General features: G+C 35.8%; 2 protein-coding genes across 3 annotated transcripts in view; one reads left to right on the forward strand and one right to left on the reverse strand.

Moving 5' to 3' along the window:
* Positions 1–4,964, reverse strand: part of LOC121380022 (renalase-like) — a 15,755-nt gene extending 10,791 nt beyond the window's left edge. The window contains exons 1-4 of one of the 2 annotated variants that reach the window (XM_041508738.1): positions 4,781–4,964; positions 3,871–3,976; positions 2,644–2,783; positions 583–753 (exon numbers count right to left, since the gene is read on the reverse strand). In XM_041508738.1, coding sequence (XP_041364672.1) covers positions 583–753; positions 2,644–2,783; positions 3,871–3,976; positions 4,781–4,910 — 547 coding nt within the window. In that variant the 5' untranslated portion in view covers positions 4,911–4,964. Of the gene's footprint in view, positions 1–582; positions 754–2,643; positions 2,784–3,800; positions 3,977–4,780 lie in introns of those variants that run through there. The other variant, XM_041508739.1, reaches the window with a different exon arrangement.
* A 4,296-nt stretch (positions 4,965–9,260) lies between these two features.
* Positions 9,261–23,289, forward strand: LOC121380046 (astacin-like). Its single transcript, XM_041508778.1, has 11 exons — positions 9,261–9,354; positions 10,078–10,108; positions 10,957–11,003; positions 13,652–13,730; positions 14,401–14,536; positions 15,378–15,553; positions 16,211–16,465; positions 18,556–18,582; positions 19,324–19,467; positions 21,706–21,953; positions 22,955–23,289. The coding sequence occupies exons 1-11, from the start codon at positions 9,295–9,297 to the stop codon at positions 23,036–23,038; spliced, it is 1,287 nt and encodes a 428-aa protein (XP_041364712.1). The 5' UTR covers positions 9,261–9,294; the 3' UTR covers positions 23,039–23,289.
* The last annotated feature ends 3,778 nt before the right edge of the window (positions 23,290–27,067 follow it).

Consider the following 27,067-nt stretch of genomic DNA (forward strand, 5'->3'; position numbering starts at 1 on the left):
AACCATGTGGCCACTTTGACAGATATACCTATACTTACTGATACAGTCATGGATTGAACCCGTGAGGTGTAGAATGTGGGAATACAACAAAGTAACCATGTGGCCACTTTGACAGATATACCTATACTTACTGATACAGTCTTGGATTGAACCCGTGAGCTGTAGAATCTAGGAATACAACACAGTAACCATGTGGCCACTTTGACAGATATACCTATACTTACTGATACAGTCTTGGATTGAATCTGTGAGATGTAGAATCTGGGAATACAACACAGTAACCACTTGGCCACTTTGACTTACTGATACAGTCTTGGATTGAACCCATCAGCTGTAGAATCTGGGAATATAACACAGTAACCACTTGGCCACTTTGACAGATATACCTATACTTACTGATACAGTCTTAGACTGAACCTGTCAGCTGTAGAATCTGAGAATACAACACAGTAACCACTTGGCCACTTTGACAGATATACCTATACTTACTGATACAGTCATGGATTGAACCCGTGAGCTGTAGAATCTGGGAATACAACACAGTAACCACTTGGCCACTTTGACAGATATACCTATACTTACTGATACAGTCTTGGATTGAACCCGTGAGCTGTAGAATCTGGGGAATTGGCATGGTTAAAACGACAACATCAAACTCCTCACTGACTCCAGTCTTTGTAGAACATTTCACCTTCTGTGTATCAGGACACACACTGACTTCAGACAAGTGGAATGAACACTTTGGTTCAATTTCTGAAACGAAATTATTCAATTACAGAAAATTAGTATTAGTTAAAAAATATTATACTCCATTATAACACTCAGAAGTATAACACTCCTCCCCCCACCCCTTAATCACTGATTTTGTTTTATAAAGTATTAAAAATGTGTACAAGTTGCATGAAGCAAGCTGATGATAAAGCCATTAATAATGGTAATGAATTTGTTTGTTTTGTATAATGACACCACTAGAGCACATTGATTTATTAATCATCGGCTATTGTATGTCAAACAGTTGGTAATCATGACATATAATCTTAGAGAGGAAACCCACAACATTTTTCCATTAGTAGCAAAGGATCATTCATATGCACCATCCCAGACAGGATAGCACATACCACAGCCTTTGATATACATGGTGCATTGGCTAGAACGAGAAATAGCCCAATGCGGCCACCGATGGAGATCGATCCTAAACCAACCATGCATCAAGCGAGCGCTTTACCACTGGGCTATGTTCTGCCCCTAATGGTAATGAGTTTACTAAAACTATAGCTGTGTTTGTATTTTGCATTAGTAAATGATGTTATACTGAACTCCGTTGATAAAACTATAGCTGCGTTTGTATTCTGCATTAGTAAATGATGTTATACTGAACTCCGTTGATAAAACTATAGCTGCGTTTGTATTCTGCATTAGTAAATGATGTTATACTGAACTCCATTGATAAAAACTATAGCTGCGTTTGTCTTCTGCATTAGTAAATGATGTTATACTGAACTCCATTGATAAAACTATAGCTGCGTTTGTATTCTGCATTAGTAAATGATGTTATACTGAACTCCATTGATAAAACTATAGCTGCGTTTGTATTCTGCATTAGTAAATGATGTTATACTGAACTCCATTGATAAAAACTATAGCTGCGTTTGTCTTCTGCATTAGTAAATGATGTTATACTGAACTCCATTGATAAAACTATAGCTGCGTTTGTATTTTGCATTAGTAAATGATGTTATACTGAACTCCATTGAAAATGCACCAGTTAAGATTTGTAGTTGCAAAACGGACATGTGAACAAAAGAAAATATATTTAACAGAATTTGTATACCTGGATGTGTTCTAGTAGACAATAAATCAGGCCGTAGCAAGGATTTTTTGTTGGGGGTGGGGAGGCAACTGAGTAGTTAATAGTTTAAAACTCCTTAAATGGTTAAGAAAAGAATTTTCTTTAAGTTTCTACAATGCTTTCTGGATTTTTTTCTTGGGGGGGGGGGGGGGGGGGCAACTGCCCCTCTTGCCCCTGCCCCTCTAGCTACAGATTGTAAATAACCCCAAAATTTAATAAAAGTGTCAGGGTTATTGTATTTTTATAGCAATCTGACACATGCAATAACAATATAATCTGAAAAAAATTGGTGGTGTGTTTTCACTGGAGTTCACTATATAATATGGTGAGATTGTAGCTTTGACCGGCCTCGGTGGCGTCGTGGCAGGCCATCGGTCTACAGGCTGGTAGGTACTGGGTTCGGATCCCAGTCGAGGCATGGGATTTTTAATCCAGATACCGACTCCAAACCTTGAGTGAGTGCTCCGCAAGGCTCAATGGGTAGATGTAAACCACTTGCACCGACCAGTGATCCATAACTGGTTCAACAAAGGCCATGGTTTGTGCTATCCTGCCTGTGGGGAGCGCAAATAAAAGATCCCTTGCTGCCTGTCGTAAAAAAGAGTAGCCTATGTGGCGACAGCGGGTTTCCTCTAAAAAAAATGTGTGTGGTCCTTAAGCATATGTCTGACGCCATATAACCGTAAATAAAATGTGTTGAGTGCGTCGTTAAATAAAACACTTCTTTCTTTGTAGCTTTGAAAGATGGCTGTAAGCAGCATCTTTATTTTAACTCATTATTTGAAAACTGTCACCTGCTTCCTGCATGAAATTTTCCACAAGAGATCCACTGCCAGATGGTGCCACATAATGTCTGGCATTAACCATTTTGTCTCCCTCAATAACACCTTGCAGCGGCTTCAGGACACCCTTTTCAACCAACTTGTTATACAGCCTGTAGAAAACAAATAACACATTTCAGTTATATCTATTACATACAATTTTCACTATAAACCAGAAAGGGAATATCATATTTTTATAACATTAATGAAAAAAAAGTTTGTTCAGTTTAATACACCAGCAATTGATTTATTAATCATCAGCTACTGGATGTCAAACTTTTGATAATTTTGATATACAGGCTTAGAGGAAACCGATTACATTTTTCCACTAGCAGAAAGGGATCTTTTATATGCACTTTCCCACAAACAGAACAGAACATACCATGGCCTTTGATATAGCAGTCGTGGGGCACTGGTTGGGGCCAAAAATCCCAAATAAAAACCAATTAGAGAATGGGGATTTGATCCTATGACCCAATTACTTCAGGGTGAGTGCTGAACTGACGAGCTTTATCATGTGCCACATTCTTGATTATGACATGTTAAAATTTTAATTCTTTGAAATACATGTATATGAATGTGCAACTACAACTCAGCAGTGACAATAAACTAACTAATGAATGTCATTCTACGCTATATAAAATAATGATGTAAAATATCAAACTGATTCAGTGAAACGTGTAATACTAAAAAAAAACCAACCCCCATTTTGAAGCGGCCCTAATATTCTTCAAACACACTGGCTTAGCTAAATGGGCCATGAAGCCATGCACCCTCCCCCAAAATCACACTCCCCCCCCCCACCTTTTAGTTTTGCCTGTTGCATCATATCACAGCTCATATACAGTATGGATGCCTTCCAACACAATGTGGATATTAAATGTTAAAAGTTTGTTTTGTTTATAAAGTCATGACTAGAGCACATTGTTTTATTAACCATCAGCTATTGGACGTCAAATATTTGGTAATTTTTACATATAGTCTTAGAGTTGTGGTGCACTAGCTGGAACAAAAACCGCCCAATGGTCCCACTGACAGAGATCGATCCCAGACCAACCGGGCATCAGGTGAGTGCTTTACTACTGGGCTACATTCCACCACACTCCCCAATGTGCATGTGGATGCTTAACACAGGTTTGCCGTAACTGCTCATTGACATGTCTTAGGTGGCCTTTATAGACAGGTTTTACTGTACATCACTTTTCTCTTTTCCCAACATAGTTGTCGGTCAGAGTGAAATACTGGGCTCCAAGGTCAACTGTGCTGCCACTCTCAAATGGACTGGGAGTTGTGCTCATCCGTCCACCTGTAGAAAAAAAACAAAAAATGAGAAACATTTACCAATTAAATCTCACACATAGAATCACACTATTAGATATTCTGATAACACCACTTGAAATGTTTTGTTATGTATTTATTTTGTTATTTTTAAATATTAAAATATGAATTTCTCATACACCCATCTACATTAAGTTCTTGGCAACAGATTTAAAGTTATTAAGACAACAGATACTTTAAAACTCTGTGTCAATTGGCTGAAATGTTCTTTAGTCATATTCTTTTTATGTGAAAATACTGTATGATACAGTATCATATGTAACAGATTTTTAATTTTCAACAACTGAATACTAATTGCAAAGTACTGTGTAGACGTAAAATACATGCTTTTTCCAAAATCTGATATCACACACCTTTAGTTTGGTCTTTTTTAAGTTTACTTATAACATATTAATCTTATAATCATATAGGTGAGACAATGGTGACTAACACAAGTGCTACAAGAAGAAACCTGAATCAGCATGTATTTACAACAAATAATCTTTAAATATAAAAAATATAGTTTTTGTTGTAACAGTTTTTAGTTTCTCTTCAAACTGGTTAAGAGATGAGAGAGAGAGATTGAGAGAGAGAGAGAGAGAGAGAGAGAGAGAGAGAGAGAGAGAGAGAGAGAGAGAGAGAGAGAGAGAGAGAGAGAGAGAGAGAGAGAGAGAGAGAGAGAGAGAGAGAGAGAGAGAGAGAGAGAGAGAGAGAGAGGTGGAGGGAAACCAATTATATCAAAAGACTGAGTTGTCGTCGACTAAAGCTGTGTAGGTAATTTGTATCAGACTACCTGGAAGTTCAGCCTTGTCCCATAAATGAATGTCTGTATGAGATGGAAGTTCTTTTCGAACTCTAGCTGCAGTTGCCGCACCAGTGATTCCACAGCCAACAACGAGCACTCTTGACATTGCTGTTAACATAGATAATCTCTATTTTACATACAAGCGACTTTCAAGAAACTATCAAGGGAGATCATTCTAGTTTTCCCCAAAGTTGTATAGATAACTAGACTTGAACAAAGTATATTTCAACAACATACTGTTGTTGGTTTTACTATGTTTGTATTTATTTATTTATTTATTTATTTATTTATTTATTTTTATTTATATTCAGTGCACATCCGTATGCTCATTCAGACGTGTCTGTTTACTGAAGCTGAAATAAAAATGTTGACACCTGTAGGCCTATACTGAAGTAGCCTACGCAGTAGAGTGACAAAATTGTAGGTGAAGCTCCAAATTCGAATATATTAAAAACCACAACAAACAAACAAAAACAAAACAAAATATTTATGGTGTAAACTTTTACTATGATAGATGCTTCGTTCATATATATATATATATATATATATATATATATATATATATATATATATATATATATATATATATATATATATATATATATATATATATATATATATATATATATATATATATATATATATATATATATATATATATATATATATTTTAGTAAAGACTTAAGTTTTCGTTATTTACATTTGTAAATAAAAAACTTGCCAATTAAGTAATAAAAATAGTTTACAGAAATCATCTGTTATTGTTTTATTATTTTCACCAAGAAGAATTAATTCGGCATCAAGAGACAAGATGTGAATGTGTGGACAGTTATGTGTATCAGCTGCACAAAAGCATCCAAAAATGTTTTGACTGGAATACATCCCAAAAGAGATGAACCATATATAGTTTCTGGGGTACTTTTACAAAATGTACAAAGATTATTTTCAGTTTTGTTGATTTTTAGTAAAAACAATGATATGTAATAATCTGTATTAAAACCATCGATCGTAACTTCGTATCAGGGGTTGTCTTAAACGGTCTGGAATGTATTTTTGTCCAGTTGATATCGGAATGAAATAATTACTCCCATTGTGATTCAGTCTTTATAATGGTAGTTTTATTTGTTAATATATAATGGTATTGTTTAGAACCCTTTTTAATTGAGAAGAGTTTCCTCATAACATTAGTGTCATCCAGTAAATAGAAAGTGTCTGGTTGTACAATTTTTAAACTTGAGAAATATTCTTTAATTGCTTGAACAACACCATAATAATTAAGTAATAAAATATAGTTCAATGTCGAAATTGTCTTTCATTTCCATTCATCTACTGATTTTGCCCTTTCTATTAAAGGGACACACCCTAGTTTTTAAAGACTAAGGCATATGTTTTACTGTTATAGCTGTTTTTGAAGTGTTTTTGGTCATCCTGTTGTTTTTAATATCAGCAAATGCATTTGTTATATTTTTAAAAACGCACGTACGTCTGAGAAGTATCATTTATGGAGTCGAGTTTTAGTCTATTTCTAGAGGGTATTTCACCATTTCATAGTCACAGACTCGTGTTTCACTCAGTTGTAACTTTATCCAAATGTGTTACAGGTTTGTAGATTAACTAAACTTAGTGTTAATTTTCACGGATTGAAACTAGGGTTTGTCCCTTTAAAAAGTCTGTAATTTGTGACATACACATATAATAGCTTTGTCATTTGCGGACTGTGTCCCTTAGTTTATGGAAGGAAGAAAATGTTTTATTTAACGACGCACTAAACACATTTTATTTACGGTTATATAGCGTCGGACATATGGTTACGGACGTCACGGATATCGAGAGAGGAAATCCGCTGCCGCCACTTTATGGGCTACTCTTTTCGATTAATAGCAAGGGATCTTTTATAATTATGCAGCATCCCACAGGCAGAATTAGTTTATGGTATCAGCCTCATGCGCCTGGTTTTAGTCAGTGTCTGCTGACTTCGATATCAGAACAAGTACAATAATGTGAATACTCGGTCACACGTTATCTCTCCCCATTTCTCATGATAAAATATTCACATTGCGATATAAATATTGTGTACAGCAAAATTAATGACGAACTTTTATCTGCATACATTAAATTACATGTGCATTAACAATAATAAATAGCAATAACAATTTAATAACAATAATAAATAACAATAGCACAAGATTAGTACATAGAAATATAAATGTAGATAAACATTGAACTAGATACACAAATAATAGTTGGGGCTGGGAGTGTCCTCAGAAGAATTCGAATGTTAGGAAGGAGTGTCAGTTGAAACTTTCAGCTCTGTCCACGAAAACGAACTTTCAAGTTCAAGTTCTTTATTGCGTTAAGTTTTCCAACTTATCAGCATTATAACAATGAAATACAATATTATGTACAATAGTGCGGAACAATGGTGCAGAATGACTTACATAAATAAAATACATACACATATACCGATAAAACAATCCATCTATATCTATATATAAACAATCGGCAATATGGGTCACACAAATATAGATATATTAAGTTGTTTGTAGTAATAGCATATCCCTCATTTTGTTCGCCTGTATTAAGTATTTGCCAAGGTTATTTATCTCCTTATTGTTTGTAGTTGACAATAGCTGTATTAGTTTAAAAGCACTGGGGTTCTTGGAGTAGTATTTCTTAATAAATCTATTTCTTAAAGTTTCGTATCGTGGACACTGAAGAATAAAATGAAACTCATCCTCAATCTCATTAATATTATATAATGCACATACTCTTTGTGTTCTCTCGATATTTTTGTACCTACCAGCTTTCAATATTTAGCCTGTGTGCACAAATTCTCATTTTCGTTATTTCTTTTATATTACGTGAATCAGTTGACTTCGTCAGATATGTTTGTAATTGATATTCCTTTATTAAGTGTTTATATAGTGATCCTTTTGGCGACGCTGTTATTAAACTGTAGGATTTTTTGTTTAAATAGATCAAATATTCCTTCTTTAATTATGTAATAAAAACTTATATGGGTATGGGTCGATTTCCACATATAACTTAGCCCAAGCGTATCTAATTCCTGCTTAATATTCGTTAGCCAAATATCTCCATACTCATACATTTCCTCGTACACAGCTTTTAGAATGCAATTACTGGTACTACCAAGGTGTATCCAATATGTAAAAATTCTCAGCTTTCTTATAATAGCTAGTAGAAATCGTCCCAATTCTCTATAAACAAAGTAATTACAAGTTCTATTATGTACACCCAATGAACATTTACAAAATTGTATATGCACTTTCTCAATGTCGTGTGCTGAGTGAAAACCCCAGACTTCCGATCCATAATTAAGAACACTATTTACATAGGTATCAAATACCGCTAACTTCGTTTCAATGTTAAAATAGTTCTTATTACAAATATTCATGATCCAGTATTGTGCTTTACGTCCTTGTTCTGCCAGTCTTTTTGTGCCCGATTAAAATTACCATTATAACTTAGTAACAGTCCAAGATAGTTAAATTCGTCTACTACCTCCAACTGGTGACCCTCATAATCCCATTTCTCGTTATCTTTAATAATGTTGAAATATCCACCAAGCCCACAAAAATACTGATGTGATATATGAATGAAGGAGTGTCCACGGAAAAGACTAGATGATACTAGTAGGTAGGAATATTTTGGAATCCTATATTCATGGGACTCTATTGCTTAATGACGTATTAAAATGGAAAATATGTTTTTCTTTATTGAAACATTTAACCAGTAGCACACAATTGCAGATCCATTTTTTTTAATTCATCACACAATACTGTTTCAGAAGACACTTCCATCACTGTTGGCGTCAGAGGACTTGTTAAAGAGACTGTCCCGTGTTTACTTCCATTATAAAGATGTTTCCGACTACTAAAAATTGCAACAACCAAAATTACATACGAAAGACATATTTTTATTAAGAAAATCAGTGGCTGCATTTTAAATATTTTAAAGATTTTCCGAATATTTGTGAGTAGCCCAAATTGGATTGTGTTTTCCAATAGAACGCCTACATGTACGAAAAAATATCTAATGGGAAATAAAATATAGTTTGACATTTTATGTAGAAACATATTTTTGATATGGAATTATATTCATTAAAATGTCGGGCGAGTGATTTACCACTGGGATACGTCCTACGCCTGGATATCTAGAAGCAATAGTATCTGTATTATAAAGGTATGAGAACATTTCCCATTTTCAGTGATTCATGTTAGCAATCACGACCTTTTCAAAAACAATCCTTCAACTCTGTTAACTGTTTTGGTGTTCAGATTTCAGGTCAAAGAATACAACGTATTTTTTTGGTTTGCAATTGTTTTATCTGTTCCGGTTTATCCGCGTGGTATTATTGTTTCGATAATGGTTTTGACCATACAGGTGTTCGTTTCTGGCCAGTTGAATATGGGTCAGTCGTGTGTTGATAACATGACCCGCCATACGCCGTCGTCGTCACAAACTGTGTGGGCAGTGTCGCGATGAAGTGCCTCTTGTTCTGTGTCCTCGTCGCGTCTGCTCTGGCAGTGCCCATTTCACAAGTAAGTAATTCACCAAATATAATGTAAAAAAAAAATATATATAATTTAAAAAAAAAAGTTTTAAATTTTAAAATTGAATAATTTTTATTTGGTACTGAAAGGAATTTTTAGGTGTATTTAGTCCATATGTAAGTAATTTTTATGAGAAATAGTAAAATATTGAAAAGTGAAAGACTAGAATGTTGCTACACACAGATAAAAATCACACACATACATACCAAAACCCCCAGAATGAATGAAAGAAATGATTTTTTTTCCAAACAAACAAACAAACAAAAAACAAAACTAAAACAAAACAAGTAAAAAGAAAGTAACAAAAACCCAACAACTAACAACACACATACCCAACACCCCCAAACACACATACATACACCTCCTAATGAACTCAACAACAACAACAACAACACGCATACCCAACACCCCCAAACACACATACATACACCTCCTAATGAACTCAACAACAACAACAACAATAGCAGCAACAAGAACCAAAATATCCTAAATTGCTATCGGGCCTATTGTCTGAAATAGGAATATTTTGTAAAGATGTCTACCGAAATAATGACAGCAAAAAGAAAAAAAAAGAAATATGACCACGTGGCCGTAATATTCTAGGTCAAATTTTACAAGATAAAACAGGTGACAATAAAAAAAAAAAAAAAAATATCCTTATCTTCCGCAAAGACATGACGATTTATGTTTTATTTTTCATTTAATTCTTAGGTTGATGAAGACTTCCCAGAAGAAAATGAAGGTTAGATTTGCAATGTGTATTTTGTATTTGATCTTCATATTTTAGTTGCCTTTCAGACTTAAATTGGATATATATAGTTTGATACATTTTAAACGACGAGTTGTAAGATAGATGGTATCTAACGGACACGAATGTATTATTCTATTACTTACATATCCTCAAAAACTAAGTTTTAACCAAATTTTTACATCTTTTTCGACTAAAAGTTATTTACCGCCTTTGCACTTACAGGTCACAGACAAATGATTGTCAGGTTAACTATACGTCACAGTGTAATCGATTTAGAGCGTGCTGTTTGTTCATTGGATGTATGACATTGATGACCAGTGCAATGCTAAAAGACTTACCAAGAGGATGCTTTGTTGTCTAGCAGAGCCTAAGAGACTTTTGTGAATTAGACCACTGATCACTACCTAGGAGCAGCCAGCTGTTTGTCTTGAAATTGTTAACACACGTGTAAACAAGTATGTGCTATAAAAAACATAACGAATGATGTTGTCATCAATGGTTGTGTAAGAAAATAAAGAAGGCTAAACACTTATGGAATGTGTTTTGGTGTGTTGATAAACAGACCTGAACGTTCTTTACTAGGATGTCTGTGGTCAAAACGTATGTTCGGTCTCTTAGTTGATATTAACATTAATATTTCAGGTTCCCCTACTTTTTTGAAGAGTATATAATACATACTACCAAAGGCAGCATGAATTACATTTTGATGTGTATACCAATGTTTATAGTTCCCCACTAACATATTCCTTTATACTGTAACAGCATATAACTGATGAGTATATAAGATTACATGTAATTGTATACGACTGGTTGTAATTTAGCAATTTTCTATGTTTCAGGATTGTTTGAGGGAGACATAGAACTGCTACCTGGCGACAATCCTCATGTAAGATATCAATAAATTTATTTTGTTTAACAAGCACACAATTAATGAATAAATCATTGGTAATTCTAACACAGTCTTCAGAGAAAACCCGCTTCATGTTTTCAATAGCATCAAGTTACCTTTTATATGCACTGTCTTACATACAGGACAGAATACACCACAAAGTTTGATATACCAGTCGTGGTGCGCTGGTTGGGACGGGAAAACCCCAATGGGTCCGCTGAGGTTGTTCGATCCTACGACCCAATCATCCCAAGCGAGCATTTTACCGACTGAGCTAAATGTGTGGACATTTATGATGCCAGGGGCTGGCATGCATAAATCTCATCTGAAGATTCACACACAACTGTGGTCATCGGCCATTCTTGCTGTTACCGGAACGCGCCGGAACTGGAGAGCGGTTAGGCGACGTAACTCTGCCTAATTGTTCTCGCTAATTTCTAATAGAAGCTATATACTAATTAAACAAATTGATGGATGGTCGATCACCTGTCCATACCTTACACACCAAATAAGCCATAATATAAAATGTGCCTATACTCGTCTCGTTAAACGTATATTCCTTTCCTTTATTTTATTGTCATTTGGTCTAAGAGTTTTCTAATAAAGGTGTGATAACGTAATGCCGTATACTAATTACGTAACGATCTGTTGTCGAATAAGGTTTTCTCTAGCAATATATAAGAAGATATTCACAATCTTATTGAAACCAGCTCAGCTGGTCTATTGCTAGTTGAGCTGATTTCAGCTGAATATATTCAATAATTAATATACTGAGAGAAAAAATTAGGAAACATTTAAGAAATAATTCCAATCTCTAAAAATCCCTTTATTATAAACCCTTGGATTGGTTAAATTCGTATCACGTGATGATAAAAACTGGCATTCATAGCACCATGAATCTCAGTTTAGCACTATTTTTGGCTATATAGCCGGAACTACTTTATGAATTATGTCAACAAAGGAATCCCCGAGGAATTTCCTTGAGATTCTATTTTTAGACATCAAACAGTAATCGTCTGCCGTCAAACTTGTAAACATCTAAAAATCTTCACATATAAATTATACCATACAAAATAGGTCGCTTCAGACATTTTTTATTAAAGGTTAAAAGTTATTGAAATTACTTACGTTACATGTTTATAGTGAATTCAAAATCCCACAGCTAAAAATCTATTTTGTCGATCCAAAAAAAAGTGTATAATTCCAATGGAATTTCGTCTTCTACAAAAGCGATTTCAAAAACAAAATTCAGTCAGTTCATGCCAACCATTAGCAGTAACGCGCATTCAACGGCATTGTAGTATGACGTACACGGTACACAACACATAACCACTGCGATCCAATCTTTAAACGACTCGGGTTTTGAAACTAGGCATATCATGTACATGTCGGGACACAGGAACGAAGCTTCAATTCGAAGCTACAACAGAGAATGTTCCACTTTCCAAAAACGAAACATCAGCATGGCACTGTCAAATGTCACGAATACTTGTGTCGCACCACTTGAAGTCACACATGCCAAAACCATCCTGTGTTGCCACTTCCACATGTAACGTAAGTAATTTCAATAACTTTTAACCTTTAATAAAAAAATGTCTGAAGCGACCTATTTTGTATGGTATAATTTATATGTGAAGATTTTTAGATGTTTACAAGTTTGACGGCAGACGATTACTGTTTGATGTCTAAAAATAGAATCTCAAGGAAATTCCTTGGGGATTCCTTTGTTGACATAATTCATAAAGTAGTTCCGGCTATATAGCCAAAAATAGTGCTAAACTGAGATTCATGGTGCTATGAATGCCAGTTTTTATCATCACGTGATACGAATTTAACCAATCCAAGGGTTTATAATAAAGGGATTTTTAAAGATTGGAATTATTTGCGTCATAATGTTTGTATAATAAAACAATGTAGTGAATATCACTGACTGCCTATAACACGCTTTAAAGGGAGATTCCTGAGTTTGCTGCATTGTAAGACGTTTCCGACTAATAACATATTTCTACGATTAAACTTACATATTAAATATATTTTCTTGTTTAGAATATCAGTATATTCAATGTGTTTCTGGTCGTCTTGATATTTGTAAGAAGCTCAAACTGGATTTTGTCTTCAAATATTTTCGTACGTACGAAAAAAACATATTATTTTACGAAATAAGATGAAATTTAACCTAGTACAAATATTAGAACGATCAGAAACATGTTAATATACAGCCACTAATATTTTATGCAGAAAAATATATTTGATATGTAATTACAATCGTTAAAAATCTCTGTTAGTCGATTACATCTTAACAATTGCAGGAAACTCAAGAATGTCCCTTTAATGTCCTCACACGTTGCTATTAGTATTGGTGTGATCCTTTATTTGTCCCATCATTATATATAGTAAGAACAGTGGTAGAACAAGAATATTCAATTAGTGTCTATATGTCTCCGTCTCTCCCCAATATGTGATCATGCGTGTTCTCCCAGGAAAGATCGACCATAAAGGATCTTATGTTTGAGGAAAGACCATATTGCGGTATCGGGTTTCTTGTCTGTATCTTATTATTATATATTAGGAAGATAATACATGTAGCTGGAGATAAACATATTGTTAAAATGGCATTTAAATTAATTTTTTTTTTTTTTTTCCAGGACCGGAACGCCGCTCGTAATTCACATTACAAATGGCCCCATGGTGTCATCCCGTACATTATTGACACAAGCCATTTCAGTAAGATATTGTTTTTACTTAGAGTTATAGATCCAGTTTGAAAACAAACAAGTATTTGACGATGTCTCTTGATAACACAGACGCACAAGGTTTTTTTTTTTTTTTAAAGATGTCGTTATGTTAAGAAGTTTGTGTCAGTAAAGAATAGAATAGAATAGACTAGACTAGACTAGACTAAACTAGACTAGACTAGACTAGACTAGAATGCCATACCGTGGCAAGTGAATACTTGAGTCGCATATATTGGTGGCCATTTTGAAATCCAAGAAGGTTTTTAATCACAACGTTGCTATTGCTAAATTAAAATTATTTGTGTTTTACTCTTTGGCATTGAAAATATTAACATCACACAACATTCACAATTGGAGTGATGACAAAATATTATTATAAATAGCGGCCATTTTGGAAACCATGGATTTTGTTGTTCTTCAATATTAGTAAAATGTATCTAAACAGATCGGATGTTCTAATCATTTTGTTTCCACGGGACGTTAAATTATGATATAGTGCACACGATTAATACGTAAATTCGACTCAACAGACATCAAACACGAAATTTTGTCTCATGCAAAATTAACGTATCAGTCCTCGACTGTAGGCCGATATGGATATTGTTTCAATTTATTTCTTTTAAAACAATTTTATGAATATTAATTTATTTATATTATAGCTGGATCATCGCTGGCTGTAATCAAAAGAGCGATTCAGACACTTGAGGACCAAACAGCCGTGAACGGAAAGAAGTGTCTATCCTTCGTTCCTAGGACAACTGAGTCGGTATACGTCAAATACCAGGGTGGAAGCGGGTAAGCAATACCTCTGTAGTGATGAAGCTGTGTGTGTGTGTGTAAGTGTGTGTGTGTAAGTGTGTAAGTGTGTAAGTGTGTGTGTGCCTGTGTCAGTAGTTGAGGTGTCTAACGAACTTCGAGAGAGACAGGGAGAGATATAGAAACATAAACACACACACACACACACACACACACACACACACACACACAGAGACACAGACACACAGACAGAGAGAGAGAGAGAGAGAGAGACAGAGACAGAGACACAGAGAGAGAGAGACAGAGACACAGAGAGAGAGACAGAGACACAGAGAGAGAGAGAGAGAGATTGATATAAAGAAAGTAAAGTTTGTTTTATTTAACGACGCCGCTAGAGCACATTGATTTTTTATCTTATCATCGGCTGTTGGACGTCAAACATATGGTCATTCTGACATTTTGTTTAGAGGAAACCCGCTGTCGCCACATAGGCTACTCTTTTACGACAGGTAGCAAAGGATCTTTCATCTGCGCTTCCCACAGGCAGGATAACACAAACCATGGCCTTTGTTGAACCAGTTATGGATCACTGGTCGGTGCAAATGGTTTACACCTACCCATTGAGCCTAGTGGAGCACTCACTCAGGGTTTGGAGTCGGTATCTAGATTAAAAATCCCATGCCTCGACTGGGATCCGAACCCAGTACCTACCAGCCTGTAGACCGATGGCATAACCACAACGCCACTGAGGCCGGTCAATATAAAGAAAGAGTCAGAGATAGAGAGACACAGAGAAAGAGCGAGCGAATCAGAGAGAGAGAGAGAGAGAGAGAGAGAGAGAGAGAGAGAGAGTGTGTGTATAAACTATATTGTTTTACAGATGTCACACTCCAGTTGGCAGACACTATGGGAAGTCTGGCATCACACTGGGAAGAGGCTGTTTGCGAATTGGAACCATCATGCACGAGACGATGCACGCGCTGGGATTCTGGCACGAGCAGAGCAGACCTGACAGAGACAGTTACGTCACCATTGAGTGGAATAACATCCAGAAAGGTGATCGCCATTTTCAGTATTTTTATTTTCCTAGTGACATATCCAATTAAAGTTTAAGAACACTGTCCTGGCTGCACACCTCAGCTATTATAATATATGCATAGTCATTGAAATCACTTACCCTAATTTACGAGGTACATACCTTTGCCTGTTTGCATAGTAAAGCTACCACATAATATACGAAGACCAGAAACACAATGGATTTACCAAAGAATGGTAATTTAAGCAAGAAGTTGTAAGTAAAAGACTAGTATCAGTGCTTTTAAAATACAAGTTAACACATTACTTTCCAGTTACAACTCTCCCCCGGACCCCCCAACAAAAAAGCCCCCAAAAAACAAACAAACAAAAAACAACAACCACACAAAGAAAAACACACAAAAACTCCACAACTCATAACAAACAAACAACTAAACAAAACTATAACCAAAACAACAACAACAAAAAACAAAAAACACAAAAACAAACAAACAAAACAAACAACAAAGCAAAACAAAACAAACAGATAAAAATCCAAAACCAAACTAAACCAAGTCAAAACCAATGACTGGATTGCTAGTTAAACCATATATCTAATTATACTCCAAACATTTAAGTTAAACTTTTAAGTCTCTCGTTTTCCAAAGATGATAAATTTGTTTCCCATACAATCTTAAGGCCACGAGCACAACTTCGACAAGTATTCCACCTCAATGGTGGACACGCAGGGAATAAACTACGACTACGAATCGGTGATGCATTACAGCGCGTACAGTTTCGCCATCGACCGGAGAAAGCCGACCATCATTCCGAAGAGATCCGGAGTTGTGATCGGCCAAAGAACGCATCTTAGCCCCAGCGATATCCTGGAGATTCAGAAGTATTACGGCTGCGGTACCGGAGGATCCTCACATGTTTCAACTCACAGTCCACGTAAGTACATGCTGTCTTGTACAGAGATACGGTTTTGAACGCCGTAATGGTTTTGTTGTCTGTCCCAAACGGATGACCATCTTTTAGAGCAGGGGTTGCAGTGCAGTTTTATAATATTTTACAACCGTTATGCATAAGAAACGTTTATATAACGTGATTAAACCCCTTCATAGTCCATTCCTTGACGTGGTGAGAGGGCTTGTATGTCTCAGTGACCCAGAGAGCTATGCCAGCAGGGGCTTTGGCTTCTGTTAGGGACACCCAAGCTGGACTGGTCAATGGGTAGAGGCTAGACTGATATGGACTAAGGTTGAGGTAACCCTAACAGAAACCTCGAGTGCTGAAGTCAGAGGTATTGGGCCGCACGGCGCACTCTAATAGACCACAATACCATGCATCAACAGCTATTATGACTACATGATTAAACAAAAGACGATTAGCTGGGTTTTTTTAAGGAACCTCAATTCTCTAATTAATACATTTTTAGTTTAAGGGTTTTTCGTATAGTTGTAGCCATTATCTTAAATTTTCAACATGAATTTGACTCGCTAATTGTAATATTTGATGGAAAATACACTATAAACGTTGGCTAAACCTGTTTACCGATAATTACAGATTACCTTCCATTGATTTATCCACAATAGTTAGAAATAAAAAAGAAACATCTGAAGGTATTAAATCAGTGTCATACCTCGATCTATGCACAGAGATTGAAAGCGACACTAGCCTCGAAACTAAGCTGTATGACAAAAGGGATGAATTAAACTTTCCAATAGTCAATGTCCCTTTATGTCGAACAGTATACCTTCTGCTCCAGCTTTTGGTGTCTACTTATCACAACTTCTAAGATACCTTGAGACATGCTCATTGTATGCGGATTTCAAACAATGAAATATCATTATCACATAGAAGTTGTTCCTTCAGGATTATGATGTCCAGGGACTCCTTAGGGCATCCAAAAAGGTTTTATAGTAGACATTAATTTTGGCGGTTATATCTACTAAATACAATGCACCACTGACCAAAATGATGGCTGATGCTTTTCCATATTTTGAACTTGTGTGCCCTTTTTCATCTCTTTATTGAAACTCTTGCACACATTTTTCATCGTTTTAGATCAAGCAAAGGACGGGCGAAGAGCTGTTGTGGTAGTACGGGTGGGGCAGGACATGTGCAGCTTTTGCGAACACCTGATATTATCACTGTTTTGACAGTGATTCAGGAGTGCATATAATCACAGCTATATTTATTCCAATGAGCTCTGTCCTGATTTGATTTGATTTGATTTAGTAAACTAGTCTGGGAGTGGCAGTTCTCATTTTGGAGGTGCAAGAAGGATCTTCTCGGTAATGGTTGTCCTCCTATAGACAAGGCACTAAATAGAGGTTCGTGGAAGCAATCACTATTTTGCCATATTTACCATTCAACGCTGTATTGTGCATAACGGTTTTGTCGTTCAACTTATATAACATCGCATTGATAAGTTTCTGCAAGGAATCTGGTCGACAAACAGTTATTTTAATAGAAACTGTATCTCTACACAAGTCAGTTTCCAAGGGATGTTTTTAAAAGGTGCAGACGCTATCATGAATCACTGTCTCCCCAATAAGCTTTTTTATAGGTGGACTGTCACTCGCCAATAGATGTGAAACCGGAGTATTAAAACCCCCACCCCTCTGCAGTTTGTTATGTCAGATACTAATTTTGTGATGATCTCTCTATAATATTTCGTTGCTGCTGTAGCCACGAGACCATGAGACAGAAAGCGTTTTCAAAATGTATAGATTCTTCACGATTCCACAATTCGATGCCAATCCTGGTGAAGTGAAACTATTATTTAAAGAAAGGACCAAAATATATTTTAAAAAAGAACTTTAATCACTACAAATTTGAAATAGTTGTTAAAAAATTCAAAGAACAGTGTTAAATGTATTAATACTGGAATGAATTTCTCAATTTGATACATCTTAAAATATGGTTACTTCTAACAAAACGATGATTTGAAAAGGGATATTCGGGAAATGTGACTGCCAGTATTCCATGACTGCATCATATTTTTATTGTTATATTATTATTATTATTATTTTCAGTACATACAACACATGGTCCAGCACAACGTAAGTATGAATCTAAATACAGGAATACATTTTGCTAATGTGTAGTGATTGCTAAAACAATGCATAACAGAATGTTTATACCTTAATGTATTTACGATACTATCTGAAGGATCTACATAGTGTATTTTGATTTATTAAGCAGACAACACTGGAATAATGATTATTGTTGTTAAGCAGATAGCATTTGAATAATGGTTAAAGATTAAAACTACATCTGTTTGTAATCAGAAGGAAATATCTTAAATGTAAAACAAGAGACATTAATCATTACACGTGCATATTATACTTAGTACAAACATTTACACCTACTACAAATATATGTAGAAAAAAGTAACTTCGAAACTTTTGAAATTTTATTTCGGTACACACAGGCCGTTAAATGACAGCATTTGATGAAATATTGTACATGAGTACTAGTATTTACAGTAACAAGATGACAACAGGAGTTCTTCGTGGAATATATACGAACATAATTCAAAATAGCTATATACACATTTTAAAATGAAGACACATGGTGACAAGGCAATCAAATATAGCAGAACTAATTTTACAAGTCAATATATTTTTTAAAAGTATCAGAATGAATGTTAAACGACACCCCAGCACGAAAAATACATCGGCTATTGGGAAAAGTATCAGATGATGTTGGAGATATCTGTCTATGGTTTACCTAATATTAAATAAATTAAAGTCGCTTTACTAGCATTTTCAGATATTTTTGTGTTTATATTATTTGGACAGTTGGAGAACTATGCACTTTTGAAAGTGGACTGTGTCACTGGACAAATGTGGGCGGAGACCAGACCAACTGGGTACGTCACAGAGGATCCACCCCAAGTATAGGCACGGGGCCTGCTAACGACCACACCACTCTTTCTAAATCAGGTAAAACATTCCAGTTTCAGGCGCATATAAAAGATGTTTTGTAACGGGGTATAGGGGGGATAGCGGGGGGGGGGGGGATTGGGTAAGACAATAGCGACCGAAGGTTATAACTTATAAGAGGTGGTCAAGTCACGCTTCCCCGGAAAATTCATTTTGACAAAAAGAAAACTTGCTTGAGCAAAAAGGAGTTACGACCGATGACCACCCCCCTCCCCTGCACACGCGCCCATTTTTAAGCTACCCAAATATCGAAGAAGTATATATAGGAATTACCAACCACCACTGTCACGACAATGTATAAAATTACAGCCAAAAGTCTATGTTTTTCTTTGTAAATCTTTTTTTATTATTTATATGAACGATGACGTCGTGGTTATTTTTATATATATATATGTATCCACACACACGCGCGCGCGCACATACACACGCACGTACACACACACTTGAAGGAGACGACGAAATAGTTCGAGTTTCGGGGAGTTCGAGTTTTCGAAATTGGTATAGCTCACCTCAAATTGCAGATACATAATTTCTTTTAATATTAAAATAAATGAGCGCTGCACCGCACCGCACCACATCCTAAACTAAAAAAAAGAAAAGAAAAGAAAAAGCATTTCCAATTATATAATTGTCAGTTCACCCAACCCACAGCTACTGGCATCGTCCGGCGCCTATGGTTCATACCTTTTGTGTCTATTTTAAAACAAAGTACATAAGAGAAGAAAAAGGTTAACCATAATGTTCGCAAAATGTAACTTACAAATTGAAACACTTAACACCGAATAACATTGTGTATATGGGTTACTTTAGAACGTCAAACAAAAACACCATTTATGCCCAACCCTGGAACCATATTTTCGAAGCAATCTTTGCGCTACGAAATCGTAAAACCATCGTAGGCTATGACGTCACAACAACACACGCCATAGTGACGTCACAGCTTACGATGGTTTTACTAGTGGTGTAACAATATGTCGAACTATCGATATATTGCGATAGTCAATGTCTCGATAGCAATGCATCGATAGTTAATTCAACTATCGATAACTATCGCAATTGTTTGCTCCACTATAGATAGTTTCGATAGTATACTTAGTGAAATCTAGTGGAGTAAAAATAATCAAAGATATCCATCGTTATCCATCATTGCAAAGAAGTACCTCTACGTCCCTGCTACGTTGGTGCCCTCAGATAGTGTTTTCAACAGACGGCGATATTGTCACTGCACAGTGATCGCAATTAAAGTCAAAACACGTGGTCAAGCTATTTTTTCTACACAGAAATTGGAAACCATAAAAATTAAAAAAATTTGCAAACATTCGAAACCATAAATAAATAGTCTAATAATAAGTTGATCTTTCTGCAAAAACATTGGAAGGTGACCAAGGTGACCATAGAAAATAAAGCATAACAACAACAATTTGGGTCTTTATATTATAAATTTATTAAATATCATTTCACTACCTTGTGGCATTATTACAAATAACTAAGTACAAACACAGCATACACACAAACACAAACATACGTACAGACGCACGTACACCCACACAAACACACACACACACACACACACACACATACATACACACACACACACATATACATACATACATACATACATACATACAGTGTTTTAAAACTTTCATAGCATTTATATTGCCGTGGAACATTCAATTTTTTATGTCACTTTTCTATTTATTATTATATACTGATAAATTAAAACTTCTCTCTTGCATATTAACTGTAAAATTGCAGTGGAAAATGCCTTTGAGAGGATTTGTTTGTTTTTTGTTTGTTTGTTTGTTTGTGGGTGTTTTTTGTTTTGTTTTTTTTGCCGTGGCCATTTTATTAATTGCCAGGGTTAAATTCCTGAATTGATTTGTATTTGATTGTATTTTGATTATTAAAACAGTGTAGCTCCTATCAACATTTCTTTTACTTTCACACAGGCTAGGGACGGGACGTAGCCCAATGGGCGGTTTCTCCTTCCATCCAGTGCAGCACGACTGGTATATCAAAGGTCGTGGTATGTGCTATCATGTGTGTGGGATGGCGGATTAAAAAAAATCCATTGCTACTAATGGAAAAATGTAGCGGGTTATCTCTCAAAGACTATATGTCAAAATTACAAAATGTTTGACATCCACTAGCCGATGATTAATAAATCAATGTGCTCTAGTGGTGTCCTTAAACAAAACAAACTTTGCTCCTATTAACATTCCTTTTACTTCCACATAGGTTACTACCTGTACGTAGAGGCGTCTGGACATACCCGCCAGACGGCGCGACTGAATTCCGACCTTCACTCTCCTGGCTACTACTGTCTGGACATGTATTACAGCATGTACGGCCACGACATGGGCGCCTTAAAGATCTACGCCCTTCTAGGCTCACACAGGCAGCTCATTCATACATTTAGTGGTGACCATGGCAACTACTGGCGTCACTACCGACTCAATCTCCATGTCACCAATGGCAACTTTATGGTAAGCACAAAATATCTTAGGGAGGGGACCAAGGGTGAAGGAGCATATGGACTAACTCCCTGAAAAGGAAACGTCAATCAATAACTGTAAAGCAAGTTTTTAAAAGAAGGGGTACTTTAAATTTCTGATGTGAAAGTAAAAATTGAAATAACAGTATATTGGTAAGTAAGAATTGAAATAATAGTATATTGGTAATTATGAATTGAAATAACAGTATATTGGTAAGTAAGAATTGAAATAACAGATATTGGTAATCAAGAATTGAAATAACAGTATATTGGTAATCAAGAATTGAAATAACAGTATATTGGTAATCAAGAATTGAAATAACAGTATATTGCTAATTATGAATTGAAATAACAGTATATTGCTAAGTAAGAATTGAAATAACAGTATATTGCTAATTATGAATTGAAATAACAGTATATTGGTAAGTAAGAATTGAAATAACAGTATACTGGTAATCAAGAATTGAAATAACATTATATTGGTAATCAAGAATTGAAATAACAGTATATTGGTAATCAAGAATTGAAATAACAGTATATTGGTAATCAAGAATTGAAATAACAGTATCTGTTACACATCTTGGACCTTTAAAAACAGTTCATGCTAAGTTTCAATACACGCATATGTCCAAACTGTTTATCTTTACCAAGCAGTATTTCGTTTGGTCCAGGTCTCCTTGTATAAACATTTTTGTTATCGAATTCTTTCACTGCACCGGTTATTCAACTTCAACGACATTACACATTTCAGCTGAAACATACACCATTCGTCATCCCTTTGAATTAATGTTAAATAAATATTACGCCCAGTCTAGTTTAAGGCCATCTGGCAATGATTATTTTATAGGAAGATAACCTGGCAATCCATATACATGTTTTATACCTACCTATATTACATGTGTGAACGTAACACAAAGCCCGTAAGCTAAAACGCCACTTCACCTAATTTAAATCCGATTAATCTTATGTTTGTTTTTCACTCTGCGTTTTCAGATTGAGTTGGAGGGAGACGTCGGCCGCAGTTACAGAAGTGACATCGCCATTGACGATGTTACTCTACACAGCGGCAAGTGCTAGCTGCGGCGTGAACAACGTAACAGACCATATCTTAAACGAAAAGCCTTTGTTTAAAAACCATCCAATTAAAACAAGAAATAAAAAAGTTGAACACTCGACATTTCGTCTGTATATTACAGACTCCTACAACTGACGACATGAAACACGCTATAATCGTTAAACAGATCAACAACTGCCACTGGTTTTGATTATTAAAATTAATTTATAGCGGGTCTTGTTTTGTTTGACAATAAAGACAGTTTAGTCACATAGTGTTTAGTCTGTATTGCATGCACTATTTCAAATAGTATTTTGTATTTGGAAAATGAGATTGAAGGAAACTTTCAAAATCTGTTTAAGCAAATATTGTCCAGTCAGCGACTACAAGAAGTAGTGGGTCGGCAGGGGACAACAACAACAGCAACAACAAAACAAGCAAACAAACAAAGAAAAAAAGAAACAACCCCTCCCTCTAAAATCCCCCAACAACCACAAATTTATACCAAAACCATAACCAAAAACAAAACAAGCAAACACCCCAACCCCTTCAAAAACGACAACCCCCACAAAAAAACCCACCCTCCACACAAACACCCCAAAAACAAACCCCAACAACAAATAAAACAAAATAGCATAAAAAACAACCCCAGAAACGATAACCCAGATATATTATGCATATAATATGTAGTAATAAAGAGAGTGCGTTTCATTTTTTAAAAAGTGAACTGCAAAAGGTAATCTTTCTTTTGAAGTGAGAAGAGTTTGTCTTTTCAGAAAATGTCTTAATATTGGGCGTGGATTGCGTACACCCCACTGGATACTGACCTAAATACGTCACTAGGTCTTTTGTTACAGTTCATCTAAAATGAAATTATTTAGCTTCCTTTTATTGGTGTTGAGTATTAGAAACAAATTGTCCACATAATAATTAACTACCCTTCTGTCCCCGAGTCAGGCCCCTGATCATATCAAAGACCAGACTCGAGATGGGCGTGTTCGAAACCCCTGTGGTACACAAGCACGTTACACCAGGTACCTATCTGGTCGACAGCCTAAGTTTACTCTCAACCGGAATTAGAGGAAGGAAGGAAGGAAATGTTTTTTATTTAACGACGCACTCAACACATTTTATTTACGGTTATATGGTGTCTGACATAAGTTTAAGGACCGCACAGATATTGAGAGAGGAAACCCGCTGTCGCCACTTCATGGGCTACTCTTTTTCGATTAGCAGCAAGGGATCTTTTATATGCACCATCCCATAGACAGGATAACACATACCACGGCCTTTGATATACCATTCGTCGTACACTGACTGGAGCGAGAAATAGCCCAATGGGCCCACTGACGGGGATAGATCCCAAACCGACCGCGCACCAAGCGAACGCTTTACCACTGGTCTACGTCCCGCACTAGAATTAGAGGAAACGAGGATGGTGATAAAAGCAACACGAAACTAGACTTTGTTTCAAAACGAATGTGTACTGTAACCGTTCCACTGTATTTATTATAATGCGGGCGGGACGTAGACCGTAAATAAAATGTGTTGAGTGCGTCGTTAAATAAAACATTTCTTTCTTTTATTATAATGCTTATTGGCGTATTTTAAGAATTGTCTGGCGTTATAGCGAGCGTTGGGTATCTAGCGCACTGATAGTAGATCACTTTAATGAGCACAAACATAATGTGAAGAAGACAGCGATAAAGAAATATATAGTACAAGACCACTATCGCCAACAGATTTCGTGATTGGGATTGTATGGGATATAACATATGACACTTGATATTACGACAATTTAAGGACATGTATATAATTCAGTTATTTTATTGTTGTAGTCAATAGTATCCGCCCACCAAACAGACAGAAAGACAGACGGACAGAAAGACACACACATAAATACAGATACAAATGGAACACGAAATCACAAATACTTACACATAAAAAGACACACTAATTGATTCACTAAAAAGAGAGAGAGAGGAGGGGAGAGAGAGAGAGAGAGAGAGAGAGAGAGAGAGAGAGAGAGAGAGAGAGAGAGAGAGAGAGAGAGAGAGAGAGAGAGAGAGAGAGAGAGGGAGGGAGAGGGGGAGAGGGAGAGAGAGAGAGAGAGAGGAGAGAGAGAGAGAGAGAGAGAGAGAGAGAGAGAGAGAGAGAGAGAGAGAGAGAGAGAGAGAGAGAGAGGAGAGAGAGAGAGAGAGAGAGAGAGGAGAGAGAGAGAGAGAGAGAGAGAGAGAGAGAGAGAGAGAGAGAGAGAGAGAGAGAGAGAGGCATCACATATTACGTATACATATAGACACATAATGCCGACTATTCGTTATAACTCTGTATGATAAGTTATTCTTTCAAACAGATGTACAAGTACACATATTAGGTAAGGGACAATTTGATTTAATAGTTCATGCATTGAACGTTGTATGGACGACGTTTCACAGGTTAAATGCACGACATCACAGTTATTGTGCAACGAGTTTGACGTCGAAGAACCAATGGCCGATAGACAGCTCATTGCAGTTTTAGTATTCCGACAAACTAATTGAAATGTATTGTAATAAATATACAATAGAAAGCTATGATTGTATCTATCTATCTATCTATCTATCTATCTATCTATCTATCTATCTGTCTATCTGTCTGTCTATCCGCCGGTATGTCTGTCTATGATAATCAATCCATCTATCTATCCATCCATACATCTATCTATATTTTTATATTACTTTTCCATTCATTTATTCGATCTTTGCAATACAGGTATAATAAATATTCACATATTTATTTTTGTCAACAAGCTTAATAGTATTACGATAGGATTATGAGAAAGTTAGTTATTGGTATTCTAATATTAGTCATTATATAATATATATTTCACCACAAGTAAACGAAGGCTGCACACGTAACCTCTTTTACTATATTTAGAGAATCACAACGAGCTACGAGTATTTACGAATTATCTGTCCCGAGTGAACCCGAGCCTTTGGCGAGATTTTACGACATTCATTGAAGGGGCGGGACGTGGCCCAGTGGTTAAGAGCTCGCTTGTAACGCTGTCAGTCTAGGATCGATTCCAATCTGTGAGCCCATCGAGCTATTTCTCGTTCATTCCAGTGCACCACGACTGGTTTATTAAAGGCCGTGGTATGTGCTACTAATGGAAAAATGTAGCGGGTTTCTTCTCTAAGACTATGTCAGAATTACCAAATGTTTAACATACATAGCCGATGATTAACAAATCAATGTTCTCTAGTGGTGCCGTTAAACACTATAATCATGTTATTTACATTTACACCAAGTTATTAAAATGTCTCTTTTATTTACATGTACTTGTATGAATATTGATGGATTTCTAGTCATTTTTATTCAGTAATTGTCTTTGTGTCTGTTTACGTAAACACACATTGTTCAATAATTTCTTCATACCTGTATACTAACTTTTTTCACATGTTAACGCCCCTCTATCAAGTTAACATTTAAGCAAACATATTACGGTGACACTCCATAATTGACGAATGCATTCATAGTCATCAAACAAAAACATGACAATAACAACTTTATACTAAATGCTGTTCAGCAGTCAGAAAATTTAAAAAACGTTAAGCACTAGTTTATATTTATGTAAGGATATCCAAAATGACGTCATTCAAGTTTGTCGTCATTTCCATTAAAAAAAGGACACGGCGTCACATTTTCTTAGGTCATTTGAATATCTAGTATATGTCCGACGGCATATAACCGTAAATATTTTTATGCTTGTAACTTCGGAAAATTTACTATGGTAGTCTCTGGAGGATTCCGAAGTAATGTGTCGATTACATTAAGCTTTACAACGAAACCTGGTTTATTTTTAAACCACTTTTCCAATTGCTGCCAAAATGTTTGAGTATGAAAGTAATGAAAAAATAAATATTTTAACGACTCGAACGCCCGAAAGTCCATAAATCGTCTGTTTGTAAATCATATTTCTGTATGTAAGAACTGGTTTTCAGAATGGAATGCAAAACTTTCAAATGGAATGTTTGAGTGTTAGCGTCAGTGGTGGTGATCTTTCGTATAAG

The sequence above is a fragment of the Gigantopelta aegis genome, chromosome 8 (genome assembly GCF_016097555.1).
Source record: "Gigantopelta aegis isolate Gae_Host chromosome 8, Gae_host_genome, whole genome shotgun sequence".
Classification (NCBI taxonomy): domain Eukaryota; kingdom Metazoa; phylum Mollusca; class Gastropoda; order Neomphalida; family Peltospiridae; genus Gigantopelta; species Gigantopelta aegis.

Excerpts from the sequence above, each read along its gene's own strand:
- LOC121380046 (XM_041508778.1), top strand. The coding sequence starts at position 9,295 with ATGAAGTGCCTCTTGTTCTGTGTCCTCGTCGCGTCTGCTCTGGCAGTG. Across the intron at positions 13,731-14,400 it reads TATTGACACAAGCCATTTCA|CTGGATCATCGCTGGCTGTA; the intron begins GTAAGATATTGT and ends TTTATATTATAG. Across the intron at positions 18,583-19,323 it reads AACACATGGTCCAGCACAAC|TTGGAGAACTATGCACTTTT; the intron begins GTAAGTATGAAT and ends TTATTTGGACAG.